Below are 22,507 nucleotides of genomic sequence, written 5' to 3'. Positions count from 1 at the left end.
CTACATTCTTAGAATTGATGGTTTCAGTTTTGCTTGACTATATATATTGTTTTCTTGCTGCTGAGGTATTTCAATATATTATGTTGAGTCAGTACTGATTGCAGTACCCGGGGCTCTAGTGGCAGCACATTTGGTCTTACGAGAAAGAATAAGCTCAGAGAAGGCCAGACCTGGACAATCTCCTTTAACTTGTACATGCAGTGACTCACTGGGAAATGGCTATCCTGAGTATTACTTCAAGATCATTACTCTTGTAAATAGCTTCTTGAACTCATGTAATCCAAGGCAGAGATTCAGTATGGGCCATGCAACCCCACTATACTACTGACACCTTACCCTACCTTCTCCAGCCGCTCTTTTTGGTATCCTGCCTCTGTCTTCTATAGACCTCGGCATAAGGGAGGAGAATATCAGAGAGAAACATCTTTGTTAGTCTTTGGAAAGTCCCCTTCAAAATATTGCATTAATCTCTCCCGCTCTGGAGGTCCATTAGATAAATCCCTATGCTACATTACACTAGTGTGATGATAATACAGAGCTAAGTCTAGTACACTAATATTATTTGGTTGGATAAAGGACATTCCAAGTTCTCTTGAAGTCCGCTGTTTTTAACTCTTCCCAGACTGCAGTAAAGCTCTTCCATAGCAAGTCTGCATCCAGGCTCTCTCACGGTCTAGTGATTATTTTTAAAGAGTTGGAACTTTGTTGAAAAACATGTTAAAGCAACAAAACTTTTAATAAAAGTTTTGAAAAATGTACAAAAAAATGTACAAACGGCAAATATCAGAGAGCACACAACTAACCGCACAAAGAACATTTTAGGTAACATGAAAAACAAGCATAGAAATGTAATCTTTAGTTGTAAATCTGATGTCAACGGTCAAGGCCTGTACAACGCCCTCAAGTAAAACTTAAAATTAGAGAACCTAACACACAGATCATCATGAAATCTCTCTAGAATGTTAAACCATGTCAGTTTCATTCAATACTCAGCAAAATAAAATCAAACGCACATTTTTGGTTTTAGAAGCAGTTCTGAGGCAAAAGAGATTCTATTGCCAAATCTCAATCAATCTTTGAAAGGACCGTTAGGACCCCTTGTGGCAGAGATAGGGAGGAAAACATCTTAAGAATATTTTCCCAACAACAACTTTTTGGTGGTAGCAAAAAGAACAAAGATTAACTAACGACCAATGAAGAGGAAGAAACGGACAGCGACCCGCCCCGCGAGTTCATTCATTGGGCCTTAGATGCTCTGACGATGGTGTTGACTGGTGTGGTTGCCGTGGTGATGGTGTTGGTGCCAGCTGTGAGTTGCAGGCTGAGGGCACTGGCGGGGATGAAGCTGACAGGGTTACTACCCAATAAGGACAGGCTCTGGGGGTTCAGGAAGAGGGGCGTGTTCACCATGCTGGGGGCGGAGCCAGACATGCTGGTGTTGGCGAATAGCAGGTTCCCGTTCCCGTCCAGGGTGGTGATGGGGAAGGACCCGCTGGAGGCCAGAGCTGTGAGGAAGGAGGAAGAGGGAAGGTTAGACTAGCATAGTGGCTGGGGATCATTTCTCCCTGATAAGACAAGAGAAAGCAAGGGTTCCACATCCCTTCTTGTAACCAAAACAACCCTATTTCAGAGCTCTAGTGACTTTTAAACAAGCCAGAAAGGAACACATTAAATGCACATTTAAGTATGTATATAAAGGTGCATAGTAGCGGGGTGTACTTGCCACTCAACACACCTTGGATGGTGGCTAGCGCTCCTCCAAAACCTGCAGTGGTTAGGTTCAGTAAGGCCCCCCTGGAGGAGTAATGAGTCACTTATGTGATAATGGACACAATACATCTTTTTCACTTAGATACTGAGTGGAAACAGCACTTTGTGTCTGTGTGAGCCTCACCCTGTGTTGAACTGCGATGAGGGCATGAGACTCGGGCTGATTCCCGCCGCTGCAGCCGCCATTGCAGCCAGACCCCCGCCGTTGCTGTAGAGCATCTGCCCCGCCTGCGTCATGGTAACGGCTGGCTGTGACATGGTTGTCACGGAGGAGGAGGGTGTGAGGGACATAGAGGGGACTGTAGGGGTGCTGGAGATGACGGATGCTGTGTTGCCGGTGGCTGACGCCAGGGTCCTGTCTAGAACACAGGATGGTCAACATTACACCATATAAATAATATACTATCAACATCAAACAAATAGCTACAGGACAAAAGACAAGTCTGCATCACCGTCAGCGATGAGGGGGAAAAACTAGCAATAGTTACAGTCTGGATATTATTTTGGACGGCATATCGTATCGTTTTGACAATAGATTTTTTTGCGCTAGTTTGCTGTACCAGCACTATTTTTCCTTCATAGCTTCAAATCAAATTTTGTTTGTCACATACACATGTTGAGCAGATGTTGCAAAATGCTTGTTCTCCATCTTCTTTTAAAATAGGAAGCCAATTTGTTTTCAGCACTTTTATTTCCCTGACTGATCTAAACCAGTTTCCTCATGGCTCTCCCTCGTCCCTCTGCAGCAGACATGGTGAGCAATATGTTTGGAACATCGAAGTCGCAATAAAAATCACAGTATCAAATCGCAATACATTGAGAAACGCAATACGTATCCTATCGCCACCTAAGTATGGTGATAATATGGTATCGTGAGGTCCCTGGCAATTCCCATGATCTTAGTCTGGATAAACTAATGCGGAACTGCTACTACCCATCAGTGTTGGGATTAGTTACTTGAAAAAGTAATATTACTCATTACATTTAACAAAAGTAACGGTTTATATTACTTTGCGTTACTTTCAAGAAAAATATCTCAAAAGCTCAATTTGACCGTGAGAGAGAGCAAGGCATGCAGCTCGCTCTACTTACTACCTCAGCTTGGATCACTAGTTTCTCCTTTCATCCGTGGTGCTGCCTTCCTGTGTCAGTCTACAAGCGCTGCGCTACACAGTATATGGGCTGCTTAATTAGCCATATAAGCCAAACATCAGCTATCAGTTGTGGTTAGCCTGCATGTATATGGACCCATAGAGATGCACAGAGGACACACTTTCCACTAGACGGTGAAGCCCTCTTTGGGCTTTGCCATCACAGAAACTATCAATGGCAAAGATCAGACAAGTACACACAAGACTAGAAAAATGCACACGTACCTGTGAAGCTGAAGCTGGTGACAGGCAGAGAGGGGGTGACGGTCACAGTGGTCTGGGGTACAGTGTTCACCAAGCTGGCAGTAGTAGGGGACGAGAAGATGGACTTCTGGAAAGCTGAGCTGCTGGGAGGGTTGATCCTCTTCTCCTTCTGCCGGCGGTTACAGAACCACACCCGGATCACCTCCTTCTCCATGTTCAGCTGGTCTGCTATCAGGGAGACCTCGTCTGACGACGGCTTCTGGTTTTGCTGCAAGGGGACAAAGAGCACCAGACTCAGTGAGGGAAAGTAGACACCTAGTGCTGGCAGTGGTCTGTAGACACCTCGACTACTTCTAAATGCACGGCGTACAGTCAAACATCCCGACATCCCTTTGGGTCGAGCTCTTTTAAAAGGCATCTAAATCTTGTCTTAACAGGTACAATCTTCTTTGTTAGAACCAGGTCTTACCTGGAGGAAGCTCTTCTCCAGGGCCACACGGATGTTGGTGTCGATGCTGGTCCTCTTCTTGCGGCGCCGGCTATTGAGGTCAGACGCCAGGCTGGGTGACCCGTGACCAGAGCCCAGGGGACTGAGGCTGGGGCTGGACTCTGAGCTCACATTCTCTGCAGCCAGGGGGACAAGGAGAGTGGGTCAGAAAACACAGAGGGAGAAAAACTCTCAGATACACTATCCAAATATAAAAATGTACATAATGACAGCATTAAAAAAATATATAATAATGTAAACACGCACACCTCCCTTATGAGGACCTACCTGCGTCGTTGAGCCACTTCTCCAGCAGCGGTTTCAGCTTACACATGTTCTTGAAGCTCAGGTTGAGTGCTTCAAAGCGGGAGATGGTGGTCTGGCTGAAGTCATTACCATACAGCTTCCCCATGGCCAGCCCCACGTCACCCTGGAGGGAGAAGAGAGGGGGAGAGGACGCAGGCAAAGTAAGACTGACATCAACCAGGTTGGTAGTATATAGGGTGAGTTCCCTTCCTTAAAAATGTAGTTTGAAGCACTGAGTATTTAGGAAAAAAAACTAAAATACAATATAAATGCAATCCGTGGAACTCTTTCATATCTTGTTTCTATGGTAAAATAATGAGGGAAAAAAATCTATTTTGGATTAAATAATTTATCACAAACACAAAAAATGTAATCCAATCTATTATGAGCGTATTACAGCGGAAGCCAGTCCTGAGTCCCTGGGCCATACCTGTGTGAAGCCCAGTCTGATCCTCCTCTGTTTGAAGGCCTTGGAGAAAATCTCCAGCTCCTCCAGATCATTGGCGTCCTCCAGAGTGGGCGTGCCCAGACCCTTAGGGGGCGGGGTCTGGCTGTGGATGAGGAGCTGGCCGGGGGTGGCAGTTATGGTCCGCGTGGGAGCGGCCGGCTGTGTGCGATAGGAGAGAAAGATAGAGGGAGGAAGATAAGAGAGATGTGCATGGTCTGTGTTCCTGTCCTGAAACAACCCACAGCCACTAACAATTCGGCTATTGTGAAAAAGTGTGTGTGTGCGTTTCCCCTGACCTGTGGGGCGATTGTGATAGTTGGAGACTGTAGGAGGTTGGCTTGGCTCTGAGGTAGTTGAGTGAGAAGATTTTGGGCTTGCAGGAGATCTGTCAAATGAGAGACGGTTTAGTGAAAGGTCCCGAAACATGAAACTACTTCAGTGCTGGTGTATAGCTTACTATGATACTGAAACATACTGGGCTGTCCCTGTGGAGTCTGGGAGATGAAGAACTGAGGCTGTAGCTGGGTGGCCATGGAATGACCTGGCTGGACCAACACAAACTGCTGCAGGCCCTGCTGCTGGAGCTGAGAGAGAGAGAGCCAGTGTTAGACAAGTATGAGTCACTGTGTGTGAGTGAGTATATAACACTACAGTAGATCTCTTACAGGAGTGATGTGTATAGGCTGGGACAGTGGGAGTTGGGTGGTGATGGGGGTGGCTGCGGAGGCAGAGATGGCGGCCCCCGTGGTGCTGCTGTTCTGGGCCTGGCTGGCGGAGTGCTGCTGAACGGCTGCTGCAAGGAGCTGGGCCTGAGCCTGCTGGAGAAACAGCTGCTGCTGCGCTGGAGACAAGGTCAACTACACAAACAAACACACAGAGAGAGAGAGAGAGAGAGAGAGAGAAGAGATTGAGGGAGAGAGAGACAGATAGAGAGAAGAGATTGAGGGAGAGAGAGACAGATAGAGAGAAGAGATTGAGGGAGAGAGAGACAGATAGAGAGAAGAGATTGAGGGAGAGAGAGAGAGAGAGAGAGAGAAGAGATTGAGGGAGAGAGAGACAGAGAGAGAGAAGAGATTGAGGGAGAGAGAGACAGATAGAGAGAAGAGATTGAGGGAGAGAGAGACAGAGAGAGAGAAGAGATTGAGGGAGAGAGAGACAGATAGAGAGAAGAGATTGAGGGAGAGAGAGACAGATAGAGAGAAGAGATTGAGGGAGAGAGAGAGAGAGAGAGAGAAGAGATTGAGGGAGAGAGTGACAGATAGAGAGAAGAGATTGAGGGAGAGAGAGACAGATAGAGAGAAGAGATTGAGGGAGAGAGAGAGAGAGAGAGAGAAGAGATTGAGGGAGAGAGTGACAGATAGAGAGAAGCGATTGAGGGAGAGAGAGACAGATAGAGAGAAGCGATTGAGGGAGAGAGAGACAGATAGAGAGAAGAGATTGAGGGAGAGAGAGACAGATAGAGAGAAGCGATTGAGGGAGAGAGAGACAGATAGAGAGAAGCGATTGAGGGAGAGAGAGACAGATAGAGAGAAGCGATTGAGGGAGAGAGAGACAGATAGAGAGAAGAGATTGAGGGAGAGAGAGACAGATAGAGAGAAGAGATTGAGGGAGAGAGAGACAGATAGAGAGAAGAGATTGAGGGAGAGAGAGACAGATAGAGAGAAGCGATTGAGGGAGAGAGAGACAGATAGAGAGAAGAGATTGAGGGAGAGAGAGACAGATAGAGAGAAGAGATTGAGGGAGAGAGAGACAGATAGAGAGAAGAGATTGAGGGAGAGAGAGACAGATAGAGAGAAGAGATTGAGGGAGAGAGAGACAGATAGAGAGAAGAGATTGAGGGAGAGAGAGACAGATAGAGAGAAGAGATTGAGGGAGAGAGAGAGACAGATAGAGAGAAGAGATTGAGGGAGAGAGAGAGAGTAAGAGAGATAAAAGGGGGTGTGTAGGTGTGTATCAGAGATGTAATCTGTGGCTAAAACCCTACTACTTTTAAATTGTAAAAAGCCAGTGCAACCTATGGGGATATGACTGCAGAGAGCGAGAGAGGAGGTGGGAGTATTATAATCAAAGACTGGTTATGAGGCACATGTAAATTGCCCTACATTTGCATATCCACCCCCACCTGTTTCTAAGCGACAGTTGGAGTGGGCTAATTAGCATGCAGCAGACAGCGTGCTGGTTTTTTGTTTCAGCGAGAGGAGGCATGCCAGGCAGCAGGCTGCTGTACTTCCATTTTAACGGCTAGTTCCAAGCTGGCGCCAGGGTAGCGGGCTAAAGGCATCACCATGGCAACGCTGGACGCAATGAATGGACCCCTTGAGTAGCCAAGGGGACGGGATCTTATCCATCTTGCCTTGGTGTTAGCATCATGTTGGCTATGGAGCTAACCGACTGATGGCTTGTAGAGTATTAGAGACTAAAAGTATGCAAATTAGCATTTCTGGCTTTTGTAAAAAAATATATAAAAAAAAATAAGAATATGAGTAATGCGTGGGAGTGTGTTTTACCTGTTGCAGCAGAGCCTGTGACTGTGCGTTGGTGAGGGACATGACAGTCTGCTTCTGAGAGTCCCGGCCATTGGTCAGCACGCCTAGAGAGACAGTCAGTCAGAACAACACAGTCAAAATCCTCCAACATACATCTTTACATTGGACCAAATATACAGACTCAAAGTTGTTACTACTCTGTTACCACAGTACAGCACCGAGGACAACACCATCGAACCTCAAGTCAGTTCAGGACTACATTTTCTGTGATGGAACTGAAACAGGCCATAATATATAAAGACGGCCAAGCTCCTTCCAAGAAACACATATTCCATGACATACTAAAGGCTCTAGCTGTAATCAAAACAAGGCTGTAGGAACTCACCTTTGACTACGTCCCCGTTCTCCATGGTGCTTTTACTGGACACTGACAGGTTGATTATCGAGTCTGAAACAGAGAGGAAAAATAGAAGCTTATGTTACCAGACGGCTCGGAAACAGCACATGACAATTCAATTTATGCCTTCAGAAAACAAAAGAAAATGGCAAATTCAAAGGATCAACAAGTGTAGAATTCCACAAACCATCACAGGTGTTCTGGAATACTCTATTTTCATGACACGCGGTCCAATACCCATACTACTAGCATACCAATTGAATAGTACTGTATCCAAACCCAAAACATTGCTTCATTCAAGTGGTATGTTAGTGTGGATATTGGAACAGATCTCTCACACTGCTCTGCTCACCGGCTATTGCAGAGTCCACAGTCTGTGGCATCACCGGCGTGCCATCCAGGCCAGCTGGCACTGACCCCACTCAGTTGGGCCCACTGACCAGGAGCAATCAGAACCCAGAAGACTGGCACAGCCAGGTGTGTTAAACAGAACACAACAGGAGGAGATCCGTCTAGTGTTCTCTCTCACTGTGACAACTAGCTGCTCGGCACACCGTCTCTCTCACTGTGACAACAAGCTGCTCGGCACACCGTCTCTCTCACTGTGACAACTAGCTGCTCGGCACACCGTCTCTCTCACTGTGACAACTAGCTGCTCGGCACACCGTCTCTCTCACTGTGACAACTAGCTGCTCGGCACACCGTCTCTCTCACTGTAACAAATCAACAAGAGTGTGGCAAACAGTCCTCCTGTCTTTTTCTCCTCATTTTCTCTCGCTCTCTCTCTCCCTCCCTGTGGAATGGAACAGAAACAAAGAGTGCAGCTGGCAGCGTAGCGCCCATAACGAAGCAGCGTAATCAGTATTCAGCTGATTAGAACCGTATGCAAATTCAGCCCCCCGTTTCTCATTAAGCCAAGGCGCCCGCTTTGAAGTTGCGGCGAGCAATTCATTTCACACAGAGCTCCGAAAGCTTTCTGCATAATTCAAAAAATCTCTATAAATATTTATCAGCTAATTTGCATATTAATTGGATAGCTTTTAAGGAGTACGTGGCATGTGCCAAATAAGTTCACTCTTGTGCGCACTCTCTCCCTCGCAACTCTTATAATTTGAGGGTGAGGGGGATAAATTACTTTCAAGCTGTAGGCCCCACTTTGCCATTTGATAGCAAACTGATAGTAAACTTTGTTTCCAAATCCAAGACAGGAAGGCGTGCGTGAGTGTAGCACTACTCAAACCCTTATCATGGCCTTCTCTTCAATGGCAAATCTTCAAAACAAAACATATGACATTGAATTTGTATGAGACTGATGGCTGTAGGCCTACATTGAAAATGTTTGAGCTTCAGCAGACAGTTGTGGATAAGAGCCTTGAGTTCCATAAACCTAATTGGCTCACAATGCATTATGCAAATCATTCAATTAATAGAATTTCAGATTAGCAATGAATTATGCTTTCATGTTATTGAAAGCCCAAATGCATAATGCAAAGTAGATAAGGGAGAGAGAGAGCGCACATGAGAGAGGGGGCAGAGAGAGATGGCAGAGAAAATGAAAATTCAGCGTATTCAAATAACAGACATCCAAAATATGCAAAACATCGATCATATTCTGTCAAATTGGAGCTGAAAAACACTGCATAAGATTCCTCCTGACCATTGGAGGCCCTGACACTCAGGGCTTTACGACACTCCGTAACATTCTATCAGAAGTCGTTTACCTTCAGGTAGACAACTATAGGACTAGACGGTAGTAAAAGGAAAAATTGGAAAGGAATAGGCTAAGTCAAAAATTTGATTGTTTTAGAAGAGACTAACTGATGGGTAGCCTATATGATGAGTAGTCTACATGAGATCCACAGAAGACCTGGTTCTTACATCAACCTCTAGTACACCGTGGGGCGGCTAGGGAGGGGTCTCTTACTCAACCGTGTCACTCTTCAGAAAACATAGGCTGAGCTAGTACTAGGACAACTATAAGTTATTCCACTGGCATGCCTGTAGGCCTAGCGGAGAAGACACAAACAATGACAAACTTTGACATTTCAATTTCAGTCTGCTTTCACTAGCAAACAGAACAAACCAGTTGGGAACAATAGCCCTCTTTGCCCAAAAAAGTATTCAACCTGATACCTAGTCTGTGACCTTGGCCTGGAACTTGGTACAGGTACTTGCCTGTAACCAGTTACAAACGTGGTGGCAAACTCCACTCCAAGCTGTTTAACATTTTATCAAAAAGTTTTAGTTCAAATCTCGAAGAGAAGTTAGGAGAACTACGCTATCAGGATGTCAACGTTTCCATGGATTTTCATAGTTTTTCGTTGGTGCGATCTCATTGATACAGTACCCAAAACGTTGACTGTTCATTGCTACAATCAAGTTACTGTAGTCAGCTAGTAATAAAAATAAGTGATCTCCTCCTAGCGGTAAACCCCTCCTCCCAACTGCATTGCAAATAATAGATTTACTGAATTAATGCAATTGTTGTATCAAGTCCTCGCTAGATCCTATAAAATTAATTCTAAACATACCTCTGAGATAAATGAATATGCAAAATGTAGCTAGCTGCTAGTTAGCACGAAGTAACACTAGCTATTTGCTAGCTAGTGTCCATGCAAGCGACGCTAGCTCGTTAACTATTGCCTTTTTTTCTGTAGCTATGTTCCATTACAAATAAAAAAATAAGTGAAATAGCTAGAGCAAACAACTCAACAGCGTTGCCGATTACAGATAAAATATGTTAAATCGCTGTGACTTTTGGCTATGAATATGTAACGCGCACCACACAAAGGAGGGAATGTCTTCTCCTCGAACGACAACAACAATCCTGGCTAGTTTTTTTTCCTCCTACACGCGCCGGGTAAGATTGTAAACTAGAGCAACCATATGGTGCTGGTCTTTTCGTTTATTTGTCACGGAGTCAGGCCTAATAAAATATAATCTGCAAATGAATATGTAAAATGTAGTAATGATTACCTGGTCCTGAACTTTCATATTGGCTCATTACTCCTCCGTCAGCCATATTGAATATTTAAAACAAATGCATTCAGTCAACTATAGAAGCCCTCCCACCCGGGTCGTCACTATCTGACCATGCTAGAACCGACGGAAGTAGGCCTACAGCGCTTCAAAAACCTCAAACACAATTTTAAACACTTATACCCGACCAACCACCAACCCTAACATAATCATACAATTCATTTTAGAACAGATATCGTCTGTTCTAGCTCAGTTCTGCATATACTTTTGCCCGTCTAGCATGTCCATCTAGTCACTAGCCTAACACTCACCTGGCATCAATAGAGACAATAACACCACTACAAATAAACCATGGCAGAGTAGTAATGACATGTTTTTCTTTCGCAAAGTGGAACAGTAGCATTGACTATGTTATTTGCGCGCGTGTAACTGTGCGAGTGCATACAGTACATGCCCATACTTGTAGGGCTAGACAGACGCTCAATAGGATATTGACTGCCTTGTCCAAGTGTGTCTTATGGGTCTTCTACCCATAATATAACAAGCAGATAGTATGTATGGGGTAAAACATTGTGATAAAAAGCACCCAGTTCAGTAGTGATGAATATGTTGAGTTCCCCCTTACAATGTAAAGTGCTATGCGATTTGGTTCATGATTATCCTAATTCCTTTTATTCTGTCTTCTATTCTTCTACTCTGTCTCATGTTTCCCATAAAGATGTGATCAACTAGAATCCAGGTCAGTGTCCTTAGGCATGAGGAATGAGATAAAAAAAATAAAAACAAACAGATAATTACTTTAACATTTATTGCAATTATAAATGCTTTGAAATGGGTTGCGTTTGTGCTCCAAAAATTATACAGCATAAATATTTGATGTCTTGAACAGTAATCTAGTTTAGATTGTTTTGTAGGTTAGTTGTTGCATTTTACAATCAATGCAACAAACAGCAGACGTGTGTTACTCTACTTGCACTGCACAAGCAATGCAGTTAGGCTGAGGCAATATTTAAATATTTTGAATATGAATATTTTGCGTCCATTTGATTATAAAATTGACTATGAGAAATAAACTCGTTTGAGTTTAGAAAGCAAAGTGCACATTTTCCCTTTTCCATTATAATAAAGCTTAGATATTTGATTTAGATTAGTATTTACATGTCAGAATGATCTATAACAACTACCTATAGAATTATAAAGGTCACCCCACTTCTGAGACTAAAAAGACCACAAGTGATGTTCTAAGAAATCCCCATTGACTAGCGGTGGCATGTGTAGCAAGTGTGCAATTTTAATTTATTATCTGAAGAAACATATTAACATTGGATTGAGTTTCTTTCATGCTGTAAGTGTGACACTATCTTTGATTGGTTAAGAGTCACTGCTTTTGTAACCATTTGACTTTGATTCTTGTTGTGCCCTCCAAGCTGCTACGATGTCATCGTCCTGCATTTCTGCCTCAGCCCGAGCCCGAGACCTCTGCCTAAGCTGGCTGAGGAATCTGTCGACATCTTCTTCCTCCTCCTTTTCTTCCTTCCTTTCTATTCTCCCCTCCGTCTCCCCTCCACTCTCATATTGTGAGTGATGAGTAAACTTCCTCTTCGATGTATAACTCTCTTCTTCTTCCTCCTCTTCCTCAGTGGTTGCGTAGGATCTTCTAGCCCTGCTGCTGGAATCCATGCCGTTGGAAGAGAATTTGCCAAGTACACGTGACTCTGTGTCTGCCTGGAATCTGGAGCGATATCTGGATGCGACTTCATACTCCTCCTCTTCCTCTTCCTCCTCAAACAAGTCCCTCCGGCCTCCGAAGTTATACACAGAGGCAGATGGCCCTGGATCAGTCTCATCTTCTGCACTATAGGATGCTGGTTTCCTCGAAGGAGGCATGACGTTGGTTAGCCATTCATCAACACTAGTGTTCTTTTCTTTCTCCAGAGCGGTGGAGAGATTGAGGCAGCCCGAAAGGCCATAGCTTCGCGTAGGTGCTTTCTTTTTCTCTGGTGCAGGTGGGAGAGACGTCTTTATCTTTCCCGTTAAATAGTCATCCTCCTTCTCTTCCTCCTCTTCGCCCTCGTCCTTGGGCTTCTTCTTCTTGTAGAGTGTGCTGCGCTTGTTATCTTCCGCGATTTTCTTCACCCCGTAGCAGGCCATCTTGTTCCTCATCTCCGACTGCATCTGCTTGTCCATGGAGTCCAGCTTCTGTAGGTTGACCTGGTCCGCAAAGAGGCTGTAGAGGGGCACGCTGGTGGTGGTGATCTTGCTCCTGCGGGAGCCCAGACCGGAGACGCTGGAGAGATTACTGGTAGAAGAAGCAGCACTTCTACCGGAGAGCACAGACTCGGCCCTGTCAGCACTGACACCGTGATGAGCCAGCGAGCTCGAGTAGGACGCTCCACTCAGCATAGAAGCCTTGTCATCATCCAAGCCACGTCTTGCTGGCCCTACCACACTAGATGCCCCACCGAAACTTAGCACCGATCCAGCCTGGGACGGGGGGAGGCTCATCTCACGCTCCTTCTGGATGAGGGTCTCGGAAACCACATTGGCGATCCAGTTCTGAATGCTGGACAGGTCGACCATGGGCTCCCCACCAGGTCCCTGCATTGTGGGTACAGGGATCATGGGGACTTGGGGAATGCCCTGGGGAATTCCTGAGCCCATGGAGGCCTGAGATCTGGTGCTGCGGGCTTGGGATACAGAAGACCTGCCACTCAGCATGGACATGTTGTCATCATTGGTAACACTTCCGGCTTGCGAGCCGCCAGGCCGGGCGAAGAAGGCAGAGAGCGGCAGGGTGCTTCCGCTCACGGAGCTCTCCGTCTCCCAGCCGCACATGGACTGACTCTCCTCCAGCGTCTTCCGCGAGCGCTCCAGGAGCTCCTCCCGCCTCTGTCTCCTCTTGGTTGTGGCCGAGTCCTCGCCGCGGCTCATCTCCACAATGTCATCTTTTGTTGCCTTGTTGTCCTCTCCAAGCCGCTTTGCCTGTTTCATCTTCCAGGTCTGGTAGGCTGTGAGGTTGACGTCCTCCAGTGCCGGAGTGCGGGCCTCAGCATCGCCCTCTCCCTGCTCCCCACTGCCCCATACACCCCCGGCTCTTTTCTCCCCATCCCTCCCTTCATCGTTCTTATTCCAGCCAAACTGGATCCTCTTCACCCTCCAGCGCTCCAGGGGAGTTAGGTTCTCCTTGTTCCTCTTGCAGAAGTTGTACATGGAGCTGGTGTCCGAGAGCACGCTCTCCACGTCGTCCTCAATTGTCTGCTTCTTATTTTCTGTCCCCTCCATCGCCGTGCTCTCACTGTTGTTGTCATCGTCCTTCTTGCGGTAGCGCGCCGCCGCCTGCTCCTCGATCTCCTTCAGACGCTGCTTCCAAAGGTCAGAGTAGCTGCTGCAACTGGCCGTGGACACTGATTCTGAGGGGGAGCGCCGTGGGTGCCGCTTCAGGCGCTCCTTCATGGCCTGGACGTCCTCGCTGGTCACGCTCTCCAGGTCTTCTGGTGCCCCAGGACCCCGCATGCCCCCCAGGAGAGACTCCTCGTCCCCAGCCTCGCTCATCAGCTGTTGCTCCCACCACTCCTCGCTCTGGTACTTCTCGTTCCTCCTCTGCCACTCGCGGATCATGCTCATGCCATCTTCATCCCCATCCTCTGCATCCTCCCCACCGTTGCCAGCGTCTTTTCCAGGCAGGGCCAGGCCCTCTATCGTCTCTGCCCGTTCCAGGCCCATCCGCTGCCCTCCAAAAACACCGTCCCTAAGTGCGGCGGCTGCGGCAGACGAGGCCACACTACTCATCACGCTTTGGCTGTCCTCCTCCTCCTCCATCATGATGGAGTGGGCCTTCACGTCCATCATGCTCTCTTCGTCGTCAAACAGGTGGGCGCGAGTGTGGGCGTCGATGACGGAGCACTGGCTGAGGGTGTCGTCATCATCGTCATCACGCTCCTCTAGTAGCGTCTCGTTGAGTTGACGCAGCTGCTTTAGGAAGCCCTCGTTGGGGTTGATGGGTCGCTTCTTCCTCAGAGTGGTCAGTGCCTCCATGATGGTCATGTGTTGGAAAATCATGAGGTAGGCGGCCACCAGCACAGCGGAGCGGCTCTCGCCCATCATAGAGGACACCAGGACCTTACCTGCAGGAGAAGAAGACAAAAACACACTTCCATTGGTTACCCTTGACATAAGAAATAACTATTTTTCAGGGTTTATATATAGTTAATTAAAGATACATTTGCAACATAAGGGATGAGCAAATCACAATAGTGATTTCATGAATCTGAAAGCATTAGGTACCAGTTTGATGATAACAGCTGTAGGAGGCTAATACATTTTATGTGCAGGTAGAGCAGCATGAGGATTGCTCTGCAATGACACTCTATAACCAGCAGAGGGCTGTAATTCCCTTCCAGTTGTGACTGGGTCACTCCTAAGCACTGTACCCCCCCAGCTATAAACTCTGACATCATAACCCATGATATGATAACCCCCAAGGTGCCAGCTTTGAAATGTGATACGTTGCTTACTCCCTCCCTGTAGCGGAAAGGACAGCGAGGCCCCGCAGACCCAAACCAATGACAAGAATACTAGTCACTACTGCCTGACATTTAACCTGATTCTTAACAGCTATGTGTTTAATTAACTCAGAAGAGGTCAGTGAATCTAATCTATTTGTGGTTTAATTAGAGTTGGGGCGGAGGGGGGGGGGTTTGCTTTAGAAGATGATTCACCCGCCTAAACAGAGGCCAGATATAGCTAGGCTATCCCTGTCCATTGAGTGACCTCCCTAAAATAAGACTGACAGCCACCCCTGGTTATGATGAGTAATTAAGAGTAGTCTATATATTAGTCTAGAATCTAGATGGAACTCCAAGCAGTCTCTGGATTGGTCTAGAGATGGAATTTCAAGCCTCATCATCACTGGGTCCAGTTAAACCAAAGCAAACAATCCAGAGATTGGTTCTACTATGTCCAGGTCAGCCCAGACTCAACGCCAATGGAAATGGGAGAAAAACATGAGATCACACAAGAAGACGTTCATATCGTATCCATTAAATATCCTGGTAATAGCTCTCCCTTGCTGTCTGATAGGCTAGGTGGAAATTTCACCATATTACTTTCAAATCCTGGTAGTTCTACAAATGCATAGGGTGTAGGGTCTAAGGCGGGTCCATTTAGATTTGGGCCTTGATCCACCAATAAGAACACACAAAAGAACACTGACTCACCCTTGTGTGTCAACAGGGCCTCATCCAGGAACTCAGCACAGGTTCTGAAGTGAGGGGAGATGTCAGACTCTGCAAAGTCATCTACCTCGATACCCATGTAGCTGATGTTCAAGCCAGCATAGAAGGCCTCCCCGGTGTAGACCCCGGTACCGTGGGCAGCGTTCAGGATGTGGGTGATACCCATGCGCTTCAGACGAGCTTTATTGACAGCCACGGATCTGCAAAACAGAGGAAGGAACAAGCAACGCTGTTGTTGTTGTGGTCATATAGTCACGGTTATGAAATGGCTGGTAAGGACATGGAGTATCCATGACCCGAAACAGACTGCAATACACAGGCCTCTTTTACAAATATTATAAACTGGGTGGTTCGAGGGATGAATGCTGACTGGCTGACAGCCGTGGTATATCAGACCGTATAACACGGGTATGACAAAACATGTCTTTTTACTGCTCTAATTATGTTGATAACCAGTTTATAATAGCAATAAGGCACCTCGGGGATTTGTGGTATATAGCCAATATACCACGGCTAAGGGCTGTGTCCAGGCACTCTGCGTTGTGTTGTGCGTAAGAACAGCCCTTAGCCGTGGTATATTGACCATATACCACACCCACTCGGGCCTTGTTGCTTAATTATACCGTAGGAGGTGAACAGCTATCTATCTGTCAATCTATTGACACTCAGTGAAGTAGTCTATGGTGGAAGTGAGGTGGGGGTAAATCTAGCTGGCATGATGTTCCATGAGCTATGCATATATTACTGTATTTTGAAGGGCAGAGCATGTGTGTGTGTGTGTGCTTGTGTGTGATGGGTGTGTGGGGATATGTAATGCATACAGTAACTTCCATGGCACAGTGAGTGACTCACTTCTCAGCGATGAATATGTTGTTCCACACCTCGTCCACGGGGTTGTTGGGGGCCTCCAGGCGGTCTTGTACCATGGCCCGCTGGATGTCCATCACACAGGGGGTGTTATAGGGGCTGCGGTCATCGATCATGTCCTTCACCCGGTTGTACAGGTCCTCCACCATCAGCTGTTCCGCTGTCTCCAACATGCTGTCTGGGGTACTCTCTGCCCTGATACCCCGTTGTGGGAGCTCTGAGGAAAGGAAAGAGCAGACTATTCAGATACACACACACACACACACACACACACACACACACACACACACACACACACACACACACACACACACACACACACACACACACACACACACACACACACACACACACACACACACACACACACACACACACACCCTACTGTCTAATCCACAATATTACATAATTCATTGCATCTAAACGTGTAAGTAGGCTACAGACAATGGCTAGATTGAAGGAAATAACTTTGTGCTGCAAAAATCCCCACCCTCTGTGTCAGTCTTTACAAACCATACCAGGAGTATGTCACATTTGCAGACAGCATCCGTTAAGGATAGACAGCTGCTGCAGGGACACACTGTTAGAAAGCAAAGTAACCTATTCAAAGTTAGCTAGGAGCATAATTGTGGTGTGTGGGCGAACGCATTACCCCAATCAGGCAGTCTAGCTATGTATAATAGCTTGGACGTCTCTAGCTGGATATTGCCATAATGAACACATTGTATTCTCAGGTAGGAGATAGAGGTGATTACTCTAACGCTACAGTATAATCAAATCAAACTTTATTTGTCACATGCGCCGAATACAACAAGTGTAGACCTTACTGTGGAATGCTTACTTACAAGCCCTTAATAACCTCATAAGGATCCGCCCCCTTTTTTTTTTTTTAATGGCTTAAAATTACATACCCAAATCTAACTGCCTGTAGCTGAGGACCTGAAGCAAGGATATGCATATTCTTGATATCATTTGAAAGTAAACACTTTGAAGTTCTTGGAAATGTGAAAGGAATGTAGGAGAATATAACACATTAGATCTGGTAATGCAAGAGAAAGGCCATAATGTATTATTCCAGCACAGGTGCAATTTAGATTTTGGCCACTAGATGACAGCAGTGTATGTGCAAAGTTTTAGACTGATCCAATGAACCATTGTATTTCTGTTAAAAAGGTTGTATGAAAACTGCCCAAATGTGCCTAATTTGTTTATTAATAACTTTTCAAGTTCAAAACTGCACCCCTCCAAAAATAGCATGGTATTCTTTCACTATAATAGCTACTGTAAATTGGACAGTGCAGTTAGATTAACAAGAATTTAAGCTTTCTGCCAATATCAAATATGTCTATGTCCTGAGAAATGTTCTTGTTACTTTCAACCTCATGCTAATCGCATTAGCCTACGTTAGCTCAAACGTCCCGTGTGGGACCAACAGTGCAGTTCAAGAAGAGTTAAGAACATATATACCAAATAAACTGAAGTAAAATTTTTTTTTAAAGTAACACAATAAAATAACAATAACGAGGCTATATACAGGGGGTACCGAGTCAGTGTGCAGGGGTACAGGTTAGTTGACGTAATTTGTACATGTAGGTAGGGGTGAAGTGACTATGCATAGATAATAAACAGCGAGTAGCAGCAGTGTACAAAACAAATGGAGGGTGGGGGGGTGTCAATGTAAATAGTCCGGTGGCCATTTGATTAATTGTTCAGCAGTCTTATGGCTTGGGGGTAGAAGCTATTAAGACTTGGCGCTCCGGGACCGCTTGCCGTGTGGTAGCAGAGAAAACAGTCTATGACTTGGGTGACTGGAGTCTCTGACAAATTTATGGGCTTTCCTCTGACACCGCCTATTATATAGGTCCTGGATAATAGAGCATTGGCGTGCACGCTGTATGTATTCAAGGTCTCTCTGGAGTGTCTTGGATTGATTATTGAAGTGCTTTTTAAGCAAAATACAATTAACCCTTGTATGTAATATAAGTATCTTTGTCAGGCCGAAGAGAAGTACCTTTGTCCGAGACATTGTGTAATGCAATGCAACCAAAATTGGCCTTCGGGGACAATAAAGTTCTATTGAATTGAATGGGGACAAACCACAGAACTAAACTGCTTTATCTCTATGGGACAAATACAATATGTACTGGAGCCAAGCACTCCCAATGTGCTTGGCACCAGTACAGTATTTTTTTAAACTAGGCAAGTCAGTTAAGAGCAAATTCTTATTTACAATGACAGCCTACGAGGGACCAGTGGGTTATTTTTACCTTGTCAGCTCTGGGATTTGATCCAGCAACCTTTTGGTTACTGGCCCAACGTTCTAACCACTAGGCTACCACTAGGCTACCTGCTGCCCCAAGGTGCTCTCTGTATAAGGTGAACCTGCAAACATGACTAGTGGTGGCTGTTTTTCCCCGGCTTTCTTTGTGGTTCCACCCTTCAACTTTCTTTAACCTTTCGAGAGCTTGGGACTTTAAGGTTCTATCTGTATTTTTGTCAACATGTAGTTATTGACAGCCTTGTTCTGTTCAATGTTCTCTACCTATACAGTAGTCTAAATACCTCAATTCATGTTAAGTTCAAAAGAATACAAGATAAAAGTAGTTCAAACTACTCATTCAAACCAATGAGGGTTCAGAACTTTAAAGCCAATTATCTCAGAATCATCTTTTTCTAGATAGAACCTTATAGTCCGAAGCGCTCACTTTGTCGACAGCCATGCTATTCTAGATGAACAGCATTTATAAAATTGGATTCTGCCAATATGAAAGCTTTCATTTAGATGTTTTAAATCATAATGTTCAGATCCACTCACCAAGCCACAAAAACAGCATGTGAGTTATGTGTGGTTGGTGGAATGAATCTGTGTCTCACCCTCGTTGATGATTTGTTTGGCAGCTATAGCTGAGGACAGGTGAATGGGCTCCATATAGATGCTCTCGGCATCCGACCCTGATATCATGGAGAATCTGGACTCAGAGATCACGGAGAAACTGCAAAAGTATAGAGACATAGTCATAACCATATAAATATAATTACTAAGCAGACCGGGGGGGGCAAATATATGTAATGTCAAAAACTGGAGGTGTGATTGATTTAGCCTGACATGCAGGGTGGGCGGAGATGAAACTTTTGGGACTATTAAACAGCTTGGAAAATTCCAGAAAATGATGTAATGGCTTTAGAAGCTTCTGATAGGCTAACTGACATAATTTGAGTCATTGGGAGGTGTACCTGTGGATGTCTTTCAAACTCAGTGCCTCTTTGCTTGACATCATGGGAAAATCAAAAGAAATCAGCCAAGACCTCAGAAAATATTTGTAGACCTCCACAAGTCTGGTTCACCCTTGAGAGCAATTTCCAAACGCCTGAAGGTACCACGTTCATCTGTACAAACAATAGTACGCAAGTATAAACACCATGGGACCACGCAGCCGTCATACCGCTCAGGAAGGAGACGCGTTCTGTCTTCTAGAGATGAACGTACTTTGGTGGGAAAGTGCAAATAAATCTCAGAACAACAGCAAAGGACCTTGCGAAGATGCTGGAGGAAACAGGTACAAAAATATCTATATCCACAGTAAAACGAGTCCTATATCGACATAACCTGAAAGGCCACTCAGCAAGGAAGAAACCACTGCTCCAAAACCGCCATAAAAAAACCTGAATACGGTTTGCTAATGCACATTGGAACAAAAATTGTACTTTTTGGAGAAATGTCTTCTGGTCTGATGAAACAAAAATAGAACTGTTTGGCCATAATGACCATCGTTATGTTTGGAGGAAAAAGGGGGAGGCTTGCAAGCCGAAGAATACCATCCCAACCGTGAAGCATAGGGGTGGCAGCATCATGTTGTGGGGGTGCTTTGTTACAGGAGGGACTGGCGCACTTCACAAAATAGATGGCATCATGAGGTAGGAAATGTATGTGGATATATTGAAGCAACATCTCAAGACATCAGTCAGGAAGTTAAAGCTTGGTCACAAATGGGTCTTCCAAATGGACAATGACCCCAAGCATGCTTCCAAAGTTGTGGCAAAATGGCTTAAGGACAACAAAGTCAAGGTATTGGAGTAGCCATCACAAAGCCCTGACCTCAATCCTATAGAAAATTTGTGGGCAGAACTTAAAAAGCGTGTGCGAGCAAGGAGGCCTACAAACCTGACTCAGTTACACCAGCTCTGTCAGGAGGAATGGGACAAAATTCACCCAACTTATTGTGGGACGCTTGTGGAAGGCTACCCGAAACGTTTGACCCAAGTTAAACAATTTAAAGGCAATGCTACCAAATACTAATTGAGTGTATGTAAACTTATGACCCACTGGGAATGTGATGAAAGAAATAAAAGCTGATATAAGTCATTGTCTATACTATTTTTCTGACATTTCACATTCTTCAAATAAAGTGGTGATCCTAACTGACCTAAGACAGGGAATTGTTACCAGGATTAAATGTCAGTTATTGTGAAAAACTGAGTTGAAATGTTTTTGGGTAAGGTGTATATAAACTTCCGACTTCAACTGTATGTATTTGACCCAGGTCTAGTGTGCATCATAGTGTGTGACAGTAGTAATCAGTTCTTGTGAGCACTTCTGATGAAAGACGTTCTATGGACCAAATTGTGCTTGGAAGCTGAATTGAAGTTGAACAATACATTTATTTAACAAACTATTAGAGCCCTGGGTGGGTCGTTTCCCATTACAGAACTACAAGAACAGTGGGTCACCACGTATGCTTACCTGCTGGGGGAGGGACAGCGGAGATAGTGGGACTGAATAGATTTGACCTTAGTCGCCTCCTTTTCACTCTCTCCATCAGGCACCGTCTGATCGCCCTCGCTCGGTGACGCCATGGCAACGCAATCCTTCCTTTCTTGTCTTCAAGGATGTGGGAAACAGAAATTCCTCTTTTGATTCACAGAGGAAATTCATTGGTGAAACAAGCTCAGATTAGAATTCAAGGAATGTACTACAGGACAAAACACAAACTATTGCAGACACAAATACACACAGAAAATGGTTGATAGTTACTCTGTTTTCACTGGATTCCCAAACACAATTATGTGTGTTATGAAAGCAGACATTACTCTTTCAAAAAAATACAGTTCTTGATCCCGGAAAGATGTTCCAGGAAATCTGAATGTCTCTGCCATTACCATAACATTAAGTGCTAACCTTGCCTCATCAGAAGTGCATCGTTCTAACATATTGCTATTTCTTCACAGCCACATAAACATCTGAGACACACAGCCTCCATTTGTGGATCATGACAGACTACAGAGATGAAAAAAGGCTGTATCAACTGTTCATCACATAAGCCCAGTAAATATGATGATGGACGTATGCTTCATCACGCTGAACCCTACTGATAGTCAACAGGTAGTCACTCACTGTCACAACTGAAAAACTGCAATCATCTGAGATTATACTGAAAGCATGAATGTGTGTATGTGTTGTGTGTGTGTGTGTGTGTGTGTGTATGTGTGTGTGTGTGCATGTCAGCCTGAGTATTTATTTTTAGCAACAAGGACAGCTGCACAGAGCCTTCAGGCCCAGTGGTGTGACAGAGCAGTGAAAAGAGGGTGAAGACACCACAGTTCTGTCCCGTAACCACCCCTCCCCCCACAAAGGTGAACCTAACCTCGACCCCTAACCCCAGACGTTGTCTCTTACCTGAGCTGGTTTTAGCTGTGGTCCGCCTTTCACTGTCGGGACGTTGGGACTGTGGGATTGTAGGGGGCCAGGAGAGGGACCTAAACCAAACTTATAAGAGAGTCTCCAACCCTATCTGCCGCCCCCTCCCCCACCCTTACCCCTCTGTGGACACTCCCCCTGACACCTTACACCCCTGTGACATCACCACAGCTTCTCTCAGAGGAACATTATTAACCCTGTGAACCTGGGGTCCAGCCAAGTCCAGATACAAAGTTGCAGCAATTGGTTACACACACACACACACAAATATCTGTTTATTTAGATGGACAATGGATGCACGTCCGATTAGTTTTATAAACCTGTTATTATTTGTCTGTGTATGTGTATGTGTGTGTGTGTGTGTGTGTGTGTGTGTGTGTGTGTGTGTGTGTGTGTGTGTGTGTGTGTGTGTGTGTGTGTGTGTGTGTGTGTGTGTGTGTGTGTGTGTGTGTGTGTGTGTGTGTTTGATTGTCATTCTATTTA

At 45.3% G+C, this 22,507-nt stretch overlaps 2 protein-coding genes across 6 annotated transcripts; both read right to left on the bottom strand.

The window, feature by feature from the left end:
* Positions 1 to 717: 717 nt before the first annotated feature.
* Positions 718 to 10,372, bottom strand: LOC139532534 (POU domain, class 2, transcription factor 1-like). 4 transcript variants are annotated; one of them, XM_071330287.1, is made up of 13 exons: positions 10,226 to 10,372; positions 7,238 to 7,300; positions 6,874 to 6,956; positions 5,032 to 5,223; positions 4,824 to 4,950; positions 4,663 to 4,751; positions 4,349 to 4,525; positions 3,901 to 4,042; positions 3,595 to 3,749; positions 3,147 to 3,393; positions 1,895 to 2,129; positions 1,724 to 1,794; positions 718 to 1,505 (listed from the first exon to the last, which is right to left on the bottom strand). In XM_071330287.1, exons 1-13 carry the CDS (start codon positions 10,269 to 10,271, stop codon positions 1,237 to 1,239), a joined length of 1,896 nt encoding a protein of 631 aa, XP_071186388.1. In that variant the 5' UTR covers positions 10,272 to 10,372; the 3' UTR covers positions 718 to 1,236. The 4 variants fall into 4 exon arrangements, with proteins under 4 accessions (XP_071186388.1, XP_071186389.1, XP_071186391.1 ...); XM_071330288.1 differs by having other exon boundaries at positions 4,842 to 4,950; XM_071330290.1 differs by having other exon boundaries at positions 1,021 to 1,505; positions 1,736 to 1,794.
* A 649-nt stretch (positions 10,373 to 11,021) lies between these two features.
* Positions 11,022 to 22,137, bottom strand: dusp27 (dual specificity phosphatase 27). 2 transcript variants are annotated; one of them, XM_071330285.1, is made up of 6 exons: positions 22,004 to 22,137; positions 21,071 to 21,237; positions 19,204 to 19,322; positions 16,315 to 16,546; positions 15,445 to 15,662; positions 11,022 to 14,352 (listed from the first exon to the last, which is right to left on the bottom strand). In XM_071330285.1, the coding sequence occupies exons 2-6, from the start codon at positions 21,181 to 21,183 to the stop codon at positions 11,600 to 11,602; spliced, it is 3,435 nt and encodes a 1,144-aa protein (XP_071186386.1). In that variant the 5' UTR covers positions 21,184 to 21,237; positions 22,004 to 22,137; the 3' UTR covers positions 11,022 to 11,599. The 2 variants fall into 2 exon arrangements, with proteins under 2 accessions (XP_071186386.1, XP_071186387.1); XM_071330286.1 differs by having other exon boundaries at positions 21,071 to 21,208; positions 22,004 to 22,116.
* Positions 22,138 to 22,507: the final 370 nt, after the last annotated feature.

Source organism: Salvelinus alpinus, chromosome 10 (genome assembly GCF_045679555.1).
Source record: "Salvelinus alpinus chromosome 10, SLU_Salpinus.1, whole genome shotgun sequence".
NCBI classification, from domain to species: Eukaryota; Metazoa; Chordata; class Actinopteri; order Salmoniformes; family Salmonidae; genus Salvelinus; species Salvelinus alpinus.
Note: the sequence above shows the minus strand (reverse complement) of the source record. Positions and strands in the feature narration are given on the sequence as shown.